General features: G+C 36.2%; 1 protein-coding gene across 4 annotated transcripts in view; it reads left to right on the forward strand.

Annotated features, from left to right (window-relative positions):
* Positions 1-208: 208 nt before the first annotated feature.
* Positions 209-22,491, forward strand: part of LOC128990998 (arginine kinase) — a 45,596-nt gene continuing 23,313 nt past the window's right edge. Inside the window, exons 1-2 of one of the 4 annotated variants that reach the window (XM_054413692.1) lie at positions 209-267; positions 13,310-13,771. In XM_054413692.1, the coding sequence (XP_054269667.1) occupies positions 224-267; positions 13,310-13,771 (506 nt within the window). In that variant the 5' untranslated portion in view covers positions 209-223. Of the gene's footprint in view, positions 268-13,309; positions 13,772-21,466; positions 21,544-21,599; positions 21,624-22,491 lie in introns of those variants that run through there. The other 3 variants (XM_054413695.1, XM_054413696.1, XM_054413697.1) reach the window with 3 other exon arrangements.

Below are 22,491 nucleotides of genomic sequence, written 5' to 3' on the forward strand. Positions count from 1 at the left end.
ATATACAGTCTAGATGTACGCCGGTCCGATTCTCCTGCCAGCCTTTAAATAACCCACAGCCGCGCAGACGCCGCCTCTTACATACGGCGTTTGTTGCATTTCCACAACTTATTAACTTATTAATGTATATTTGCTATGAATGACGCATAATCGTGAGCTGTGAGTGCGAGTGTGTGAGTGTGTGTGTGTGTTCGGTCAGTGACAGTGCGGTGGACTGGTGGAGATGTTCGCGCTGTGGTATTTATACTACGGGTACAAGGAGCTCAAGTAAGTTAAATAACTCATTTATTTCAAGAATGCCAATTATAGCACGATTATTGGATAGAGGGGATAAAAAGTGGGGGGAGGCTCATAACCTATAAACCATCCGTGGTGGGGGGTTGCTTGCTTGAGAAAGGGTTAGGAAGGTTTGGGTAGGCCTACTCTTAAGAGTTTTGGTAGAAAATAACTTTATCTTAGAGAATGTTTTAATAGATTTTAATTGAAAAGTGAAGCTACAACAAACTAATTCGATCAGCTGTTTGACTTTCTGACAACCCGAAGGTGACCTCTCGATCCAGTTTAGCCTCGTAAACTCAGCTTCAAAATTAGAAACTGGATCTGTTGGAGATTGTTTAGTCTGCGGTCAATTTTATGTCAATAGTTGAGGTTTTTCACATTTGCCTTACGTCTTTATGAATACGCATTTGGAATAAGTTACTTTTAAAAACCATTGAATATTAATCCATTTTTAGAGTCACTGCGTGGTTTTGTTTTTATAAAACCCTGCATTATATCCACTTTGAGGCGAATGCACTTGAAAAATACAATATGACATAATTCCAGGAGCATGTTTGATGTTTTTAAATGCATTTCTACTAGACCAATAAATCTACATCTAAGTAGTTTTATAAAATGCCATACAGCACTTCATATTACTAAGCAAACCCATTGACCAATTATTTAAAGCGTGTTTTATGTTCACCATAAATCTATTGTAACTTCTACTACAAATTAAGTTGGATCGATTTATTTTCAAACTATTGCTCGTCTTCCGGTATCATTGCCAAATAAGTGCACGTTGAAGAATTTACTTTACTACGGATCCAAATACAAGTCATAATTTAATACCGGACGTGATAATTTTACTTTCAGTATCCAAAGTAATGTGATTATGTTAGAATAATCATGTCATTAAAATCCATTTAAATCTAGACAGGTCTTCGTTGAGTATCGTGTAGTGGAGATTTGAAATGGGGTTTTAATATATAAATTTGCCCTCTTAACTATTTAGAGGTCTGAAGGAACACTTTATACTGAATACAGCATCGCTAACAGAAGAGGTCTGTTATGACCAACAACATACAACTAAGATATAACAGATTATTCGTAAACATACAAATTGCTATAATTCATAGGTTTGGTGTGTTTTATTTTAAACAATGACAGTAATTCCAACGTCAAACTTCTCTGCGGATATTCATGAATCACTTTCCAGAAATGGAAACAACTCACTTTGATAACTTGTGAGACAGCAATACTGTACATATGATTGAAGAATCAATCTATGACATATATGCTATCATAAGGAAGTAATCTAAATATATAAATGGCAAAGCCCTCACTGACTGACTCACTCACTCACTCACTCATCACTAATTCTCCCACTTCCCATTTACCTAGGAGGCTGAAATTCGGTACACCGATTCTTTGGGCATTAAATAGGAAAACTAAGTAGTTTTTATTCTGATCGGGCTTTTGGGCTCCGCCCCAGTGGCTCTGGAGTTGGTTCTGTTCTATGATGTTCAATAGCATTAAAGTTACAAGGATTACCAACAGGGTGCAGCACTATTATTTTTTTTAAATTTATGACTACAGCCAATTTGCAACCAAAAGGTGAGTGAGCGTAGCGAACGAACTTCAACCTGGAAGCGAGTTAGTGTAGCGAACGAACTTCAACCTGGAAGCGAGTTAGCGTAGCGAACGAGCTCCAACCTAAAGGTGAGTGAGCGTAGCGAACGAACTTCAACCAGGATGTGATTGAGCCATGCGAACGAGCTCACTTGTGAAGTTAAACGGGGCAAAGCCCGCGGGTACAGCTAGTATCTTTTATAGGATTATAGCTTAGTATATCATATTCTATTGGAATTCCTTATAAAAAATGTTTCATTCGGAAATATTAATAAATAAAATAAATAAAATAAATAAAATAAATAAAATAAATAAAATAAATAAAATAAATAAAATAAATAAAATAAATAAAATAAATAAAATAAATAAAATAAATAAAATAAATAAAATAAATAAAATAAATAAAATAAATAAAATAAATAAAATAAATAAAATAAATAAAATAAATAAAATAAATAAAATAAATAAAATAAATAAATAAATAACTGGCTGAGCAGCTGAGTGGTTAAAGTGCTCGCCTTACAATCAAAATGTCACCGGTTCGATCCTGATAAATGTCAGTGGCTTTTTGATGGTTCGAAATTAACGGAATGCAGCTGTCTCTGATAATTGGGCTTTCAATAAATGATCAGCTGATGAAGCAGCTGATCTTAGTCAGTAACAAAGCTACACAGATCATCTCACACCACTCTACACTCATCCCTCACTCATGTTTGGGTAAAAATACGCACCTAGAGGTGACGTCCCCATCTAAATAATAATCGATTATTGATCATATTAGTTATTTTAAAAACTATTATGTCTTGGGAAACGTGTAGTTACTATTTATTTTATTTTGAATATTTATATTTATTCATTATACAAATAAATTAAAACTTACTCAAAACCCACACAGGGTTTGGTAATTACACTACTTCATAATAATCTTGGGAATTTCTTAGGACAAATTTAGGTTTATAGTTTTGTTAAGTTATAATAAAAGCTACAACTTGTTACAGTTTGTGGCATATTTCTTATAGCACCAATAATATTGTTATACACATAAAAGGCTTCAAGCTATCAATTGCCTGCTAGAAAACTATGGACCAAAGCATGGAATGTAAAAAAGTTATACTTTGAAAAATAACATGCTTATTGCAGGGTTTAAAACTTGTATGATGTATAATTTTGCTTAAAACAATAGTATGATAAAATGTTACTGGGCAATCTGAAGACGAGTATTTTAAGTATAATAAGTACTGTCTTGGAATAATAAGTAGAGTGGGTTTAAAAATAATTAATCACAAGATGTTAAATTCGATTAGATTTTACACTTTGTAAAATTTGTAAGGGAGGCGTTCTTGCTTTTCCATCAAGTACAAATTAAGTAATGTTAACGTAAGAGTTAATTTTATTCTGCCTGGCACAATACAGAAGTAGCTTTGCCAAGCAGAAGTCGTGTTTAATGTTGATGTTGGTCCGTTAAATTACTTTCATGTATTGAAAAGACAACTGGACACATGTCAAAGTATATGAAACCGTAACTTTTATTTTGAAGAAAATAACGACTGATATCATATTTTGCAATTTGAAGAGACCTGTATTTGTATTAATAACTATTTTCAAGTTAAATAAAAATAAGCGTAGTCTTGATGTTACTTACGAGTGTCGACTAAAGTCAAATTGACACTAATATCTAGTAAAAACCACATGTAAAACAAGTGTTCTAATGATTATTCAAAATTAAAATTCAACCTTTTTCCTAATTAATTAATCACTTTGTTAGGCGGAAACATACGAATCAGTGCGTATTGGGCGTCCAGTGGTCGAAAACTCGACCAAAAATATGTAATGTACAGACTTCTCTGTTTTCACACCACGCTGTAAACAAAACATGTGGTTGGAATTTCTCCCATTTGTATTTATTGTATGTTTATATTTCGTTGTTATTTCTTCACCAGCATGACATCCCTTAAGGCCCATGTTAATTTGTTTAAATTTAAAATTTATTTTGTGTGCTTACTTTTGAGGCTATTTAATTTATAAAGGGATTCTGCACAGCTACAGAAAATATAATTCTATCATTATGCGTAGATTTTTCCTGTGATGCACACGAGCTGAGAAAAAAGGTTTTAAAGAAACATGCTTGCCTATTAAATAGAAGATAGATAGACATGAATTCAGGAAGGTACAAATGAGTGAAGAATAAAGCGAAATTTTCTGTGTAGATTTATGAATTTGAGACCAGCTCCTTCTTTAGCCAGGGTAATTTATTAAAATACCAAAAGATCAAGAACCTCTAGATTTAGTTTGAAAACATTAAATCTACTGATTTTTCTTGTGGTATGAATCCAGTTGATTGATGGTGTCCACTCGTCTAGCACCCCTCTGGTTTATTGAAATTCGCATTTACTTCCTCCCCATCTTTTTAGATTACCCCATTATATTAAAGCTAGCTCCTACTTAGGCATAAACAATGATTACATCGCCTCCTAATTTCTACGAGTTCTTTTGTCTTGCTTGCCAAATAAAGTGTGAGTATTAACTTCCAAAAGATCTCGCAGATGGTGCCCAAGTCACCTAATTTAAGGTAAAACAGTTTTTTTTTTTATTTGGATGGGTTATTCACAAAGATGGAAGAGATAACAAGTGCCCAGTTGTTGGCATTGACCGCCAGAATAGGTATTTATACCCGTGCAGTAAACAGGGCCAGAAATAGTGGGAGCGGCGCTGCCAAAGACACGAACACATTGCCAGCAGTACAGGCAGATGGGCAGGATCCCATGTAATATTGAATAGCAGACTACATAAATCTCGGAGAAACAGCGAACGTATGGGGATTTGTTACACGGTGTTTTCGTATTGTCACAACAATCGTAGGATAGGATTTTATATTGCAACGAGTTGTTTTTTTCAGAACTCGTTGAGGAGTCCCCTTTTAAACATAATTTCCAAAAAAGGTTACCTTTCTAATAATATTTGTTCGTTCACGTTGACCTTAAAGGTCTCTTTGAAGATAGTATTGAGCAATGAAATAGGCATGCACTGTGGATGCGATACTCCCTGGTGTGGATTAACGTCCGCACGAGTAAGTATTACGACTATCCGCAGTACTGTCCTGATAATTAGACCAATTCGTAAATTACAAGGGAAAAAATGTGGTTCGGATTCCACTATAAACTGTAGGTCCCTTAGTTGCCATTAGCTGTATGGGCTATTAATTAACAGCTGTGTCTAAGGAACATGTCGGCCTTATAGTCACTAACAAGACTACAAGATCGCGCCACTCATCTTACACTCATCCTTCACTCATATTTGGGTTAAAATACGCACATAGTGGCGTCCCCATCTTAAATAATTGATAATTGATAATTGATAATTGAGCCACCGACTCACCGTCGACATTATAGAGCCGTTCTATGGCTCCACCGTCACGGATTGTCAGCTAGTTAGGTTACAAAATCTTAAAACTGAGAATGAACAAAATCGTGTAAATATTTTATTATTTTTGCCACGATTTTTAGAATTGCCACACTTTACCTAATCAGTACCCTAACATTGTTAAAACTCCAAGAAACGCTTCAGTGAAAAAGGTTTACAAAATTTGTAGCTCAAGAGCCATCTTGTCGTTCGTTGGCTCACCTCAAGGGCCGAGAACAAAGACAACCTCACGTCATTAAACAGCTAAACAAACCAGCACTTGGCTGAGCCCTCTTCTCCAAACTGCGCTATACTGCTATCTGAGCAATTGTTACGAGTAGCCTACATTTACACGAAGGGGCGCTCTTATATTCAATGGTAAACTTCTATGAAGCCATAAAGTTTATAGTAATATTGTTTAAATCTAGGTAACTTCTGCACTCAAGCATTCAAAACATTGAAGAACAAAGACAACGCGCTATACAGAACACCTCTTGCCAACAAGAAAACATATTTAGATTAGGTTGAAAATGTTAAGATTGACTTCAAGGTTTGACTATGAATGGATCTATATTTTCCATTCCTATGTTTAAGAAGTCGCCAGCATTAGAGCGAAACTAAACTTAGTTAATTGGGCCAGTGATAGAGTGCACTGATGAAAATTTCATTTTCCCGACTTTTTAACCTAGCCACACTGATAGGGCGAAATCCTTATCATAAAAACGAAAACTGCGAGAGGAGACAAGATTTAGTGACACACTGTGACAGTTGTCAATGCTGTCGCGAAATGTTATAAATTCTTTTCAACCATCAAAAAAGCTTAGATAAAAAACGAAGTTAAAAAATATGATCACTCATCGATGACCAAGGTATCTAAAATAATGGCAAGGAAGGGCAACCGAATAGGGGAAGTTTTTACCGATAGAAACATCCAAGTGTCCATAATAACAAAATATTGTTAATAGGTCAACGTGTAGCATCTAGGGCTATTTCGACCACCCCACCACAGCTTATGAAACACTAAAAACTATAAATTGGCAACACAACTTGCCAGATACTGCCAACGTTCGTTATGGGGTCATTCAGGTCAAACAACAAAGTAAAGTCACGTTGAAAACCAACAGTAGCCTCTAATGTAACATTTTTGCCAATCATTGTTCCAAAACGCATTTATTGGCCAGATGACAATGTGATTTATAATCTCGAGTGCCTCCATTCAATATTTTATACCGGCCAAAAAAACTAAGATTTGTAGTATTTTTTAAACATCATGATTCAAAACTAAGCTAGGCTTATGAATGAAGTGCTTGTACGAGAGCCGCTATTTACAATTAGTCCATTATAAACTGCAGCATTTTACTATATACTTTCTAAACTGTTATGTTGTGAAATACAGGTTATAATCTCTTAACACTGTGAATATATACGGTATAAAAAAGAACCAAGGCTTCTCTCATGCTCTCTATTAGCTTTGGTGATGCTAATTTAGCTTTGCCTATTAGTAAAATTATTTATGGTACTTTGTGACACCAGTAAAACGTGAGAAAGTATAAAAAATAATAATAAAATCGAGTGTTGGACAGTTATATTCATGACAATGGCACAAAAAAAGTATTAGTGTACCACCCAACAAATTATTTAAGTCCATACATTTTTCTAGAAACACAATACAAAAGAGTCAACACGTTGTCCCCTTCCCCTTGGCCGAGGACACAAGTGCCAGGTCGTGTATGAGTGGTCACTCACTGGTCAGCTGTTTGCTACAGAACACAATAATTGAGCTAATTGTGTGACTCACACAGCTTCGTTAACAACTGCACTTGCCAACATGTGCTGCCTCTGCTGCCTCCTGTACCGCAGTATACTTGAACAATAGTAGAAAATCACTTTGTGATAGAAGTCTCGAGTACCTTAAAATGTCAAAGATTGGACGTGCTGTTAATTATTCTTGTCATATATTTCGTCACAAGAAATTCTATTACAGTAGAGAATATCGTAATTAATCTACGGAGTCCACAACAATTTTTTTGTTGAAATGAGCAAAATTTACTCCTTAATGTAAAATAATATATTGGGACAGGTACAGTCCTTCATTCTGTCCAATTCGGAAAGAGGGACTATCCGACTGGGACGGTGGCGTCGTCCTGTAATCCAGCTACTATACGATCTAAGGAACATGTCGGCCTTAGTCACTAACAAGACTACAAGATCGCGCCACTCATCTCCATTCATACTTGGCTTAAAATACCTACTGTCGTATGGTCACCATTTAAATTCAAAGTATGAAAGTATCATTTGGATCCAACTCCTAGTTTCCTAAAGTCTCAACCTTCTTTCACGGGCATCTTTCAAGCATATATTAGAAAAGTAGAGATTTTTGGCGTTTTTACATAGGTACCCAAATAGGAATTCTTTATGCCTCGATGGACCAGACGTGACTTAAAGACAATCAGGGAAATGAACATGTATTTCTAACCTTCAAAAATTCTCCGAGATAGAGGGTAGATGAGCTAAACGTTCAATATAAGAAACAAGTCAGGTTCTTCATGTAAAATGAACCCTCGATGTGAAGATAAATCATACTACGGTGACTTGGCCAAACCCACTAGAACTGGAAATGTATGTCTGATGTCAATCTCATTCTGGCGAAGAATTTCAATTTATGCTTACTCTATCTAAAAAAAACCTTATATGATTTTGAAATTTCCAAAGACTTTCAGCTACGAGCTACAACATCGAACCGGTTGTGTGTTTAGACTCTCAGCACTTTTTAAGTATCAGTCCTAAAATCAGTAATAATTGATCCTCTTACACGAAAGATCACATCTACAGACAAGTGAATACCACCTTTTCCCTGTTTGAAATAAAATCACGGACAAACTGAGACGTGGTTTATGGCATTGCTGGCACAGTGCTGCAATGTCACGGTTGTATCCAACAAACTGTCCATTATTCACCGAAATGGCTACTTATGTCGAGCTACACTCGTAATGCTCCCTGCTCATGAGTTGACACACAATAGCAAGTCTTTACATTGCTATTGGTTGGACATTTGTCTTCACCTTAACATGAAGATGATGTAAAGCTAAATTTCGGGAATTTTTTATCTCATCCGTCTTATATTATAGCAATGGTCTTTAAGTACTCTTTGTTTTCAGGAACGGTATTCATAAGGGGGATGATGTAAAGCTATAGGTCGACCACTTAGAAAAGAACCTGCGTGCTAATGCTTAGGATTTGGGAATTGGTTGTCACAAACAACATCTAAATTTGCCAATGATATTTACGTACTCAATCATTTTAGGGAATACATTGCTATGTAGAGGTGATAATTAGCTACATTTTGAGAATTAGTTGAGTTTCAAAAACCAGTTTTGCATTAATATTTTGCCTTACCAATTCCTTTGGAGGGAATACTATTCAATGGTCTTGGAATGGCAAAACTGACTTTTTGATAGGAAGGAGGCTTCCTTTGAAATATTCTTCTATATTTTATTAACATTAGTGTTTTGACCAAGCGTTTGATATTACATCGTTTACAGAACAAAACTGGGACTATGTAATCTCTCGCGACAAAGGACTAACTGCAAAGCGTAAAACATCAAAGCTTCCACGACAACGCACGGACTTCCAGCTACCAGGAGGTCACGAATTGTAGATATTTATAGGCAAGCACTGTGGATGCGATACTCCCTGGTGTGGGTTAACGTCCGTATGAGTGAGTACTACGACTATCCGCAGTACTATCCTGATAATTAGACCAATTCGTATATACCAAGGCAAAAATGTGGCTCGGATTCCACTATAAACTGCAGGTACCATAGTTGCCATTAGCTGTATGGGCTATTAATTAACAGCTGTGTCTAAGGAATAAGTCGGCCTTAGTCACTAACAAGACTACAAGATCGTGCCACTCATCCTACACTCATCTCCATTCATACTTGGTTTAAAATACCGACTTTATATGGTCACCATTTCATTGAAAAGTATTAAAAGTATTAAAGTATCGCCCTTTAAAAGAAACAAATGTACATAGATCAGTTGTTAATACCTGATTCTCAAATTGCCAATGTAAAATTCCAGTATGTAGCTTCTTGAGGGTATAGTAACACCAGGGCATGGTAGAATACCTAGAAACTGCTTTATTATTGATTCGTTTCTTTGAAGACACAAACAACTGCGCAAGTTGGAGTAGGACAAATATCACTAGTGTGATAAATGGATAATCACCAAAGTCAGTTGCTGAGCACTATTCTTATTGTACATTTATCATGTCAACAATCTTGGGTGAGTGTGGCAGCTTCAGATGGCTTCACAAAAGCTAGAAAACCGTATAATTTTTTTTAGTTCTGATAGTGTCAAGCCAAGCATACTTTTTCATAGGAAAAGAGTCAGTTGTTCAGCGCCACGAGTACCAATGCTGATAATGCGATGTTGAGCCCCGGCTGAGATCCAGAGTAGCCTAAAGGTGATAGATTATTTTAATCCACAGACAGAGAAGGTCGCACGTGGACATTGTGCATTGCTTGACAGACATCAACATTAGACACTCAAATGGCTGCCAAACTCTCTGTACATAGGCAACGTCGCAGTATCTTAGCATCTCACTGAGTCAAATTCTCATTCGGCCAAAAGAAGAAATCTATCACAGTTCAAAGCATTGCTCATTTAACGAGACTGTGTTTTTAGCCCTCGATCTGTTTTTTTTATCTACGAGAATCAAATAACAGCAAATATTATTTTAATCTATATTACTGTAGTCTGAAACATCTCACGGATGAGGTTTAAGCCTCAAGGAAAATCGAATTTGTCTTGTGTGTTTTTTTACCATCTCCATGTAGTAAATTAAAATAATACCTATAAGATTCATCTTTGTAAACCTGTTGGATGTTGAGGATTGGTTGAGAAAATTAAAATTGGTTTACCTGATAACATTAGTTTCCTGGCTACTACTAATCAATAGTGGTTTAGAAATAAGCTTAATTAAAGTTAGTAGTAAGGAGAGCATATTTTTAACAGATTCGTTTAAATAACACAGACATTACAAAACACATACAAATATGACAATATAGATCAAACGTAAATAAATATAGAGGAATCAGAGTCTCTAAATAATTTGCAGAATCTCCACCAAGGCTGATAAATTAGTATAATCAACACACTGCGTTGCACTGTACAATCTTCTAGATCAGTAGATACACATTTTAACATTTAAAAACACAATTAAACAACAAATTGACGTTAAACAAAGCTTGTGAACATGGTTTGATAAAATTTTTAGTTTATTGCTTTTTCTTCGTCTTACGAAACTGTCTTTAGCCTTTGCTCTAAACATCAAGTTGAATGTCCTCGTCCTCACGATAGTTTACGGCAGCTATGAACCGGTACCAAAGATCGTCAAGCTCATCATCGGTGGGTAGACTGTAGTAACTCGATATGTCTTCTGGGTCTTCTGTCTCAAGAGCAGACTGGCGTTCCCTTTCTGCCCTAAATGCTCTCTCTTCGTCTCTTGGAATGCCTCGGTGTCTTGGTTCTTCCTCCTCCACCAGTTCTAGAATATCATCCCTCTCATTTCTATGATAAATTTTGGATCCGTTCAAATGTAATAATATAAAGTCGATAATCATTTTCTCCTCATTTTCTTTTTCTTCTTGATTTTCTTTTTCGTCTGCATATGCTTTAATTCTAGCTTCTTCGGCTTCTCGGGAAAGTTTCTCACTTTGTTTCTGCATTTCTCTTTGTCTTTGGAATCCTTCGATTTCCCTTTTTACATTAGAAACTCTTTCTAAACGTGCAGCTTCTTCAATTTCGTCTTCATCACGAATCTTCCTCGATGTCTGTTCTAGTAATGCATTTTCTAGTATTTTATCTCTTTGCGTATCTCGTTGGTTTTGATTCCCCTCCTTTAACTGCTCAAGACTTTCTTCTCTATACTTTAGTTTCTCCGCGTGGATGAAACTTACATTCATATCCGCCTTTTCGTCCATACACTTTTTCTCCGATTCTGTTATCTCTTGGATATTAGATTTCTCTAGCTTTTCTTGTGCTCTCACAGCCTCCTTTTCAGCTAATTGTGTAAGATGCTTATTTACATACGCTTCTCGACGTTTCTTATCTTAATCCTTTAACTCCTCACTAGCCGCCGTTATACGTTCCATCATTCTTACCTCCCTCAAATGTGCTAGTTCTAATAGGCGAAGCGCACGTGCAAGTGTTCCTCCTTCTTCATGTCTCTCTAAGGTATTACCAGTAATCTTCCTTTCATCCTCCAGTTGCTGCTCCAGTCCACGTTCCATCTGCATTCTTCTTTCAAGAACCATTTTTTCCGCTTTCATGTCCATTTTTGATTTCAAAGTTTCAAGACAGTCTTGACGCTGTTCTGCCTGGATGTTCGTCATATCTTCCATCTTTCCTCAGAACTTCTATTGGCGGCGATTAAGTGTTTCTCTTATGCTCTTCCTTTAGCTCTTCCTTAGGCTAAAAACTTTGATGATCTAGTCATAAACTACTTAACTTTACCTTTGACTATTAATAAAACAGCCAATGGTTATACATAAACCCCTAAACTATTTCAAGTGTTTACTTTTGCCACGTGATGGGAAATATATTTTCAAAAACTTCATTGTTAACATATGATTATTACTTACTTTCTATTTACACAGCACATGATAAATGCATAGATAACAAGAACTATTCGTTATTCATAGACAACCACCATCATAGAATATCGATCTATTATTGAGCGGAGCGAAGCGAAGTTGGGGTCAACTTCAATGCAATCAACACTTAAACTCAATAACGGCTGAAATCTTTTAGCCAAACTTACCAAGGTTGTTTTGTTAATGTTTGGATGGTTTATACGTAACCAATTTAAATTTTTGATAATGCTAATATAATTTTATTTTATAGTAACTTAGAGTTTTTAAATTTTAACATTGGTTTATGGGTCGGTTTGCCATGATGGTTACAAAATAATGACTTAAATGTAAACAAAACCTAGAATCATAGCATATGTTAAAATCAAGCCACGACCTAAACGCAGTACAAAGGAAAAAAAATCGGATGATGACAACTGATCAAATACCACAGAGAACGTCTTAGATTTACATTTAAGTCGCAATTTGGAAAAGACCACTGATCGTATGGGTTCGGTCATAGATAATACATACTTTCTTAGGTACAATAACAGATTTGATTTACGTAGCTAAATAAGGTTATAACAAATAACATTTTATCTTAAACAATTCGTCGGTGAATCACATTCATGGATTCATCTCGTAAATGGCAAACCTCAGGTCCACGACGTAGGAAGTGGTGAAGGAAGTAGTAAAGGCGAGAAGTGCCGAGTGTGGGAAGCGTTTATGACGTGGCAGTTAGAATTGTATCTAAAATAATAAAATGCTATGGGAAGGGGGGGAGACAAGTCCACGGCGTAGAAAGGTGTGAAGGAAGTAGTAAAGGCTGGCAATGCGGAGTGTGGAGACCGTATGTGGCAGTTACATTAAAGTATCAGCAATACTTAAATGTTTTGGAAAGGGAGGGAAACAGGTCCAAGACGTAGGAAGTGGTGAAGGAAGTAGTAAAGGCGAACAGTCCGGAGTGTGGGAACCGTCTGTGGCAGTTATATTAATCTATTTGTAATCCTAAAATGCTGTGGGAAGGGAGGGAAACACGTCAGAGACGTAGGAAGTGGTGAATGACTTTATGTAAGTGGGAATTTGACTTTATGTAAAAAAAAAACTAAAAAATCCTTCCCTTACTGCTTAGCACTACAACTGCTGTCAATCATCGTTATAAAGGATTTATAAATAATCATAATCGTCCACAATATTACCCAAAATGAACATTCTGCTTTAATATAATGAACACAATGCACAAATTTTATTTTAGTGTTATTTCTTAAACTGTAGTTGATTTAAACGTTACGTTTCTTTATTTAGTTATTATTGACATATTTCATATAATTTTTATTTTATAAGTTTTTATATTTTGTTTTACATTTTCATCCTGTGTCCCTTAGGATAGTCGCAGATCAGGGTAGAAAAAATGGCTCCGACGCGGGACCCCCAACACCGGTGCTTTTCCAAAAAACGCCCACCACACCTACACCTCAGCCCTTACCAAAGCCTGAAGTAAAGCCATCCCCTCCTATACCGGAAGTAAAACCTCCGCCTCCTCCTGTACCGGAAGTAAAGCCTCCGCCTCCCCCTGCTCCGGAAGTAAAGCCATCACCTCCTCCGGAGCCTAAACGTCCTGCTCCTAGTCAACCTCCGAAAGTTCAACCTCCTGAACCAACTCCTCCCAAGCCAGCACCTCCGAAACCTCAGCCTTCCCAGCCCGTGGACGTCCCCCGACCCAAGGCCCCCCAGGCCCCCGAGGATAGACTGATGAGGTCGCAGGAGAAGCCGGAGCCTCCCCCTTGGCAACCGTTCACCACGTCGGAGGATGCCATGTTGAATCCTGCTTTGTACCAGCGCAGGAAGTGAGTCGAGTGGCGTGCGAGTGCGACTAACACTTGATTAACAGATCTCACTGAAATCACTCACTGGAAACTTAATAAAATGCTTTGTTCAATTATTACAGTAACCATCTTTCTAGCTTATGTGCTAAAAATATTATCTTAGGTAAGAATTTTAGATAGAACTGTAAAAATTACTTTTCCAATGGAGAAGAATCGATATTGAAATTATAAATCTTCCATATTCATTATCAGGCTTACCTTTGTTTTTTTTTTTGCGTTGACAGTATTTTATTTATCCCTTAAAACTTGGTCGAACTCAGTTACTTTTCAATAAACTATGTGTAGCTGCTACGATTGCCACTAAACGAACAGATACACAAATAACACCAAACACATTGAAAGAAAAACACAAAACTGTGAAGAAGAGAAAATAGTTCCGAACCATTCCTAACCTACAGTATTAAAGGTAGGAAAGATTCGTCTAAGAAGGGTTTTTGTCAGACATGTATCTATTCAGACTCTTCTAGGGTAGGTTTGAGCACTGAAAAACGTTACGTGGAATGTAAAAATATTTAATATTATAATTTCAGTAAAATGTATCAGTGAAAACAATGTTACCAAAAAGCAATACAATACAGCCTGATTTATTTTTATATCTTCTTTCTAATATATAAAATTCTCGTGTCACAGTATTTGTCTGCAAACTCCTCCGGAACGACTTCACCGATCGTTATGAAATTTGGTGTGTAAATTCTGTAGGTATGCGAATCGGACGTAAACTATTTCCCGTTTCGAAACTCTTAAAAGGGCTCCGCCCCTGTGGCTCTGAAGTTTCCCATGTTAACCTTATGAGAAATGGAATTAATGAATCTTAACAGCTGTTTCAATTAAACAAGTTGGTTCTGTTCTATGATGTTCAATAGCATTAAAGTTACAAGGATTACCAACAGGGTGCAGCACTATTATTTCTTTTACATTTATGACAACAGCTAATTTGCAACCAAAAGGTGAGTTAGCGTAGCGAACGAACTTCAACCTGGAGGTGAGTGAGCGTAGCGAACGAGCTAACCTGAAGGCAAGTGAGTGCAGCGAACGAGCTCCAACCTAAAGGTGAGTGAGCGTAGCGAACGAGCTCCAACCCAAAGGTGAGTGAGCGTAGCGAACGGACTTCAACCAGGACGTGATTGAGCGATGCGAACGAGATCATCTTGAAAATTAAACGTAACGGTACTTTCTTTCCATCGGTCTGTCTTAGGGGAAACCTATAACTTAGGCTTAACCTATAACTTTAGGCGATACGAAGTTCGCCGGGTCAGCTAGTATACTTATACTAAGGCTTTTTGGGGTAATGAAATATTATTAACGAATCATACTCAACAACTCAAAGTCAACCTAAATATTATATATTTTTGTTATAATTAAATATTTTTGTTTCTACTTAAAGACTAGATCATAACTAACCTTGCGTTGAAATAATGCTTTAGACAACGCTTTAATAATAGTGTAAAATCAAGCCTACACGTTGTTTTGCATGCTGCAAAGTGTAAAATGAAGCGGATAAGTGATAAGCTGGATATTGCATGTCAGAGCAAAAACACTTTGTATGGTACATTGTTTTCAGCAGATTATTGATAGTAGACCCAGCTGTCTTTGATTATTGGGCCTTTAGAGAATTTCCTAAGCGAACAAGCTATTACCATTGACTATTGGATACTGAAGATTACCGTAGGTCTCATTCTATGACCTGGACCAGGAACTGATTTACTTTTTCGTTAGAGCCAAAGGAAAAAACACCATACGTTCAAATTCATATATGTATATATATTTACACATTATAATATGAATATATATGCGAGAAAATATCTGTGCGAGTAGTACTTAAAAACTTAAGCAAGATGATTAAATTGTATCTATATATTAATAGGCAAGCATGTTTCTTTAAAACCTTTTTTCTCAGCTCGTGTGCATCGTGGGATAAATCTAAGCATACCGTTAGAAAGCTATTTTCCTGTAGGTGTGCAGAATCCCTTTATAAATTTAAATAGGCTCAAAGATAAGCACAAAAAATGAGTTTAAAAATTTGAAAAAATTAACATGGATCTTATGCGTTGCCATGCTGGTGACGAAATAACAAGGAAATATAAACAGAAAATCAAAAAAAAAATGGAAGAAACTCCAATCACATGTTTTATTTACAGTGTGGGGTGAAAATAGAGAAGTGAGTAAGTTTACATTACATATTATTGGTCGAGTTTCGACCACTGGACGACCTCTCGTATTTTTTAATAAATTGTATACTTTTACATTGTACAGAGTTGTTATTATTTCAGAGAGCAAATGCCTATGGTTTATAATAAAAAAGTTTTCCGTAAATTATAAAAAAGTCTGTTTATGATTTTTTTTACGATTAAACCCAATTAACACCAACCGAGCAAGGCTCGGTCCCCGGGTACAATGCAAGGGGTTCACAATCTAGTAGCATTGGTGACTTGATACGTCGATATCTTATGTGGACAGCCCTAGTTGATCTCGTTGCTCCATGGATAATTCGAGATGGGCATTGAACTTGAGCTTCATCGGCCCAAAATTGATTATCAAGGCACAAAGGAATGTGAGAGGTACACGGTGTGAGGGTGGGGTGTATTTTTCAGCTGCCCAGGGAGTACAATGCCTCTTCTGTAGCCAACTACTGGCGGTCTTGGCAGAGGAGCTCCTTCACACACCATTTCTGTTATTTTTGGCGTCCTCCCGCAGTCAGTGGCCAGCTCTTTTGCTTCTTCCAACTTCATTTTCGTTTGCTTAATAGCTTTTTACGTTAAGCTAATATAATACATATGAAAATGAGTTAAAAGTTCATATATCTCTTGAGGGGAGATGTTGGAGGAAAAATTGTTTTGTTGGAACACACAGTGAATACTAAAGAGTTGAAGAGTCCAAAAATTGTATATTTCACTACTAGACTCGCTTGTAAAATACTATCTCACCACGAAATGGGACTTCGTGGTTGGAGGTTGGATTAAAACCAAGCTTTGAACGAAATAGGAAACGCTGCACCAGCTGATCGTAGTCGTAGTGTCTTTAAGTGTTGCCAGCTTATTTTCAAGCGTACACGTATTACGTGCCTAATAAAAATACACTGTTTTGTGTTGTTTGATTAGAAATCTGGAGTCCTGTAAAAAAATTAGTGCGGCAAAAGTAAGTAATTAGCAATTAGCTACTTTGCGTGCTATAATCAGTGCAAGGAAACGCACTTTGTCAGGTAACTGTATGAAAATATCAACATCGTGTTGTAATCATAAGACAAATAAATCTCTATCATTAGGAAACACTGAGTAAGGCACAAGTATCATACGATTACGCTGACTAAGTGTTTAAAATAAATACTGAATAATGTTTTATCTGATAGGACATCTTTTGGGAAAATATACTATACAAGTGATTTATTCGTGTTTTAAAAATAAAACATGAGTTAGGTTCTTTACACTTTTTATTTACTTTCTCCTGTTCTCCGTGTCAATTTGTGGATATCTTCATTAAAATTAGTAAAATTTGTATATCTATCTATACTATTATAAAAATGAGGTGGTTGCTGTATGTGTGTATGTGTGTATGGGAAAAGTAAACTCGAAAAATACTGGTCGGATTGGGCTGAAATTTGGCATGATGATAGCTCACATTCCCGATTAACATATAGGCATATTCTTATTTCAAAAATCCTTTCGGGCTCCGCCCCAGTGGCTCTGGAGTTTCCCATGTTAACCTTATGAGAAATGGAATTATTGAATCTTAACAGCTGTTTCAATTAAACAAGTTGGTTCTGTTCTATGATGTTCAATAGCATTAAAGTTACAAGGATTACCAACAGGGTGCAGCGCTATTATTTCTTTTACATTTATGACAACAGCTAATTTGCAACCAAAAGGTGAGTGAGCGTAGCGAACGAACTTCAACCTGGAGGCGAGTTAGCGTAGCGAACGAGCTAACCTGAAGGCAAGTGAGCGCAGCGAACGAGCTCCAACCTAAAGGTGAGTGAGCGTAGCGAACGAGCTCCAACCTAAAGGTGAGTGAGCGTAGCGAACAAACTTCAACCAGGACGTGATTGAGCCATGCGAACGAGATAATCTTGAAAATTAAGAAGTTAAACGGGGCAAAGCCCGCGGGTTACAGCTAGTCTGTATATAAAGATATGAAAATTGTCAAATATCTCCGTAATGTGTCTCATAAACACTTAATGAACTGTTGAGTCAATTTTTGCATTTAGTCTTTGACTTTTTCAAAGTAGTATCATAGATTATTATGGTAGTATGTGTGGAATATAACTAAGGCACAAGGCATTCATTCGCAGTTTAATATGAAAATGCTACCACGAATCGATGTACTAATAAATATCTTTCTAGTTACTCTTGCCTGTGATTCTATAAACGTTTAACAGCCGGGGTAAGTCATTTACAGACTTTAAGTCTTAAAACCGTTAAGACACGGAACCATTTGATCTGCATTTTAAAGCCGTTCTTGAAAACAAACAACAAATCCTACTTCAAACAGATGAAGACTAAATTGTGAGTTTCCAAACACTTTTCAACTGTTTACGAGATAGCGGGGATTATTTCTGGCCGTATATACATGTCTTAAACTTTAAAGTTGGTGACGTAATTTGTTTTGAAGCACCAGTAGTACGTGTCTTCTAGTGACCATTTAGGTAATCGTTTTGGCTATTTCCAGCAACAATAGATACAGTAACAATGACATGGAGAAACAACGACATTGTTAATCCTTGGTTGACACCGAAACTACACCTAACGCATAAATCACAACTATATAAACATAAATAAAGTAGCGACTGACATTCGGTATAAAATTAATTGACTTAGATATCTGTAGCCGAAAAACTATTTCAATTTATATGTGTAAAACATGTAGACTACATCAAATGAGCTAACAATTGAACGAAGCAAACCCGAATATTTATTTTTTGTGACAAACGTAAAGGTAAAAAGTCAATTTACATAAACTATTTGGAAACCGTAAAAGGGCATAATTATTCCAATGGTTTAACACATAACATGTACGCTGCAAAGATTATCATAAAATCAATGTTTTAAAAACGTATTTTAATTTGTTTGAGATTGAGAGTCATAAGAAACCCTGTTTTCTCAGGGATAAATGCTTATAGGGGAATTCAGGACAAACTTTGTGATCGACATGACCGTTTAATTGTTACAATTTAGTAAATTTTTATCAAAAAAATCCTTTTTGTATACAATTTCAAACGCAGGAACATACAACAAAAAAGAGAGGGTATTATCGAGTGTATCATATTAACACACTTCAACCGAACAAATATTTAAGCATATAACGATTTATTTTTAATTTTCATACATAGTTTTGGTGTATCGAAGTTTTTGTCATATATTTAAAAAATCGATTTTAAATACATAGCCTTACATACTGAGATAAATTTGGGTAAATGTATTTAATTGTTTGAATACAGAAGTTGTTGTTTTCTAATTAATTGTAAAAGGAGAAATCGTTAAAAATTCCAATGTTTAATGCTAATTTACTTGGCAAAAGGTGTAGTGGTAAGAACATTTTTACAATTGGTGCAGTTGTAGTTCTTTGGATAACATGGATGTAGCATGTACTGTACACATTTATTTGACTCTTGTGATCTTACATGTTCCCCTACAGCAGTTCTAGTGTCCATAGCTTGAGATATTTAGCGAGTGGTGTACGTGTATCTGTGTATGCTAGGACAATAGTTCTAACGAGGCTTGAATTTTCACGCTCTTGAGTCAATTGACATGCTTCTTTGGTTTGCGCCGGTGCACCTTTATGTCCAAGGTGACATAGTCAGTGGTTGACTTATATTCTAGACTAATACATAGCTATTGTAGGCCTACCGGTACTTTCGTTATAAGTAAGCCACAATACAACAAAAACATCGTAGGGATGGCTGATTATTTAGGTTGCGAAAACTCGAAAAATAACACATCTTTAATGGTCATAAGCTGCACCAAGCTGACCCTGCTTTTAACAATTGACCTTGGCTTAGGGATCAGCTGATCGTAGCATTTAGTCAGGAACAGCTGTCATGTCAGTCATTCACATATACTACGCACCCTGTGGTGTCAATTTTGGAAAAATATCTTCGGTGAAAATCAATAATTTCCCAAAAACATTATTGTCTTAAAAGTCCCAGGGTGGTTTGAATACTGTACAATGTTAAAATAGATGAACAGACCATACTTCGCTTAGCACAATGTAAAAATAATCTTATACAAATTTCGTTTTGTAAAACACATCCTACTAATATTATAAATGAGAAAGTTTGGATGTATGGATGTATGGATGTATGGATGTATGTTTGTGACAAGTGAACACGAAAAATACTGGTCGGATTGGGCTGAAATTTGGCATGATGATAGCTCACATTCCCGATTAACATATAGGCATATTCTTATTTCAAAAATCCTTTCGGGCTCCGCCCCAGTGGCTCTGGAGTTTCCCATGTTAACCTTATGAGAAATGGAATTATTGAATCTTAACAGCTGTTTCAATTAAACAAGTTGGTTCTGTTCAATAGCATTAAAGTTACAAGGATTACCAACAGGGTGCAGCACTATTATTTCTTTTACATTTATGAAAACAGCTAATTTGCAACCAAAAGGTGAGTGAGCGTAGCGAACGAGCTAACCTGAAGGCAAGTGAGCGCAGCGAACGAGCTCCAACCTAAAGGTGAGTGAGCGTAGCGAACGAGCTCCAACTTAAAGGTGAGTGAGCGTAGCGAACAAACTTCAACCAGGACGTGATTGAGCCATGCGAACGAGATAATCTTGAAAATTAAGAAGTTAAACGGGGCAAAGCCCGCGGGTTACAGCTAGTATTATCATATTGTCAAAATTACATTTATGTACCGTGTAGTTAAAACATTATTTTCATAAAACACCATATTATTAAATGGATACAACAATAAGTTAAACGTTGCTATTTACATTTAAATTAAACCATAATTGATTGGAACTGTCGTATAAATTGCAGGCTTGAACAAAATGCAGTTTTAATTTATTATTTTCCCATAGATATAAATAGAAACTAGAAACATCCGGAAAAAACCAAACAGCTGAAACTTAGGGCGTTTCTCTTTGGGAGTTGATACGGTTTTGTAAAATCAATAAGGACTTTGTCCAAGAATATCTAAACGTTTACATGCAATTCTATATATAAACGAGATTTTTCTAAATATTCACCTTAAAACAGTAACTGTAAATAAGGGTTTAAATCAATCAATCGGCTCAATCGTTGTAGGGGGTTGTGTTTTATAAGGAACATCCGTTTAGTTTAAGTTGAACTATTAGTCCTTTAATAGCCAATAACAAATTTCAAATCCAGTGCGTACAACGGGATTATAAGCTAAGAACGAACGTTTTACTTTTAAATTCAATTTTTAGATATAAAAAATAAAGTATACAACATTTTTCCTTACGTCAACGTCATTCGTCGTAATTTGAAAAAAATGTTTATATCCACCGATACCCAGGTAATCAAATACATTTTCTATTTTGGCTAGGGTTGATAGTTTTGTGTTCTATGTTGGCTAGGGTTGATAGTTTTGTGTTCTATGTTGGCTAGGGTGGATAGTTTTGTAATAATGACCGGTTTCTTGGAACTATGGGATCGAGCGGTTGGGGTAGTAGTTGGCGCATGCGCACTAGGCACCGTAGACAGCCTGACGCAAGCGGCCGGTGGAACTTGGAATAGTCATTCCGTTCTGTGGTGTGTTCCGATCAAGTTAGGTAGGTACAGTTCAGCTTTACATCTCTTTACCGGTATACCATCCCGGCTGTGTAGTGTAGTGTCGTGTCTTAGCTCTAGGGTAAGTGATACATAACTGACAGTTTTGTTCAAACAATCCACAAAATGTGACGACCGCGAGTCAAGTGAATGTAGGTCAGGGTTCCTCAGATTCATCCCCGAATCGATCATCCCTTGCACATTAATATTGATGAAGTTCTCGGTTCTCGCCCTTTTCCAAGTGGCCGGGTGTATAATATTTTGGATTGAATAGCTTTGATGATTTAAAATTTATAAATTCCTAGAATGTAAATTATCAAAATGTTTAATGCAGTTTCAAAATGGAAAAAAATGTACAATTCTTTATACATACCACGTGATTATTTCAACTACTTAAGGACGCGAATTAGTTTTTCCTCGTACCTATATAGCATGTTATTATTTGTGAAAACGTCGAGGGCAATGCATTCAATTCATATTACTGTATTCAAAAACAGCAAATCATATTTTAGGTAGTCAAAGATGCATTTTGTTATTTCAGTAGCTAAATTTGGCTAGAGAAAACACGATTTAATGTCAGTTAGCCAATGGTACAAAACTTTGTTTAAATATTTAAAAGTGCCAGGGTTTAATATATTCGCATCAACCAATTCGACCTATCTGTACGTAAATGCTACTTTATATATTAACCCCATTTATAAGCATGTAGCTTCTACTTTGACTGGATTTTAACCAAGGGCATTTGAGTACCAACCTAAACGACAAAAGTAACCTTCATTAAAGTTGAATGTCTGATCTGTGTACATATAAGCCTACATTTAAATGTAAAAAAGAATTTAAATGTAGGCTTATATGTACACAGATCAGACATTCACCAATGTAACACCAGAAACCAGTTCATGTTAGATGTACCTTACAGTAGGCTAAGTAAGTGTAAAAACAGTTTTGCG

Source organism: Macrosteles quadrilineatus, unplaced genomic scaffold (assembly GCF_028750875.1).
Source record: "Macrosteles quadrilineatus isolate MER2022 unplaced genomic scaffold, UCM_ALF_1.0 Scaffold_3__2_contigs__length_128488019, whole genome shotgun sequence".
In the NCBI taxonomy this organism is placed as follows: Eukaryota; Metazoa; Arthropoda; class Insecta; order Hemiptera; family Cicadellidae; genus Macrosteles; species Macrosteles quadrilineatus.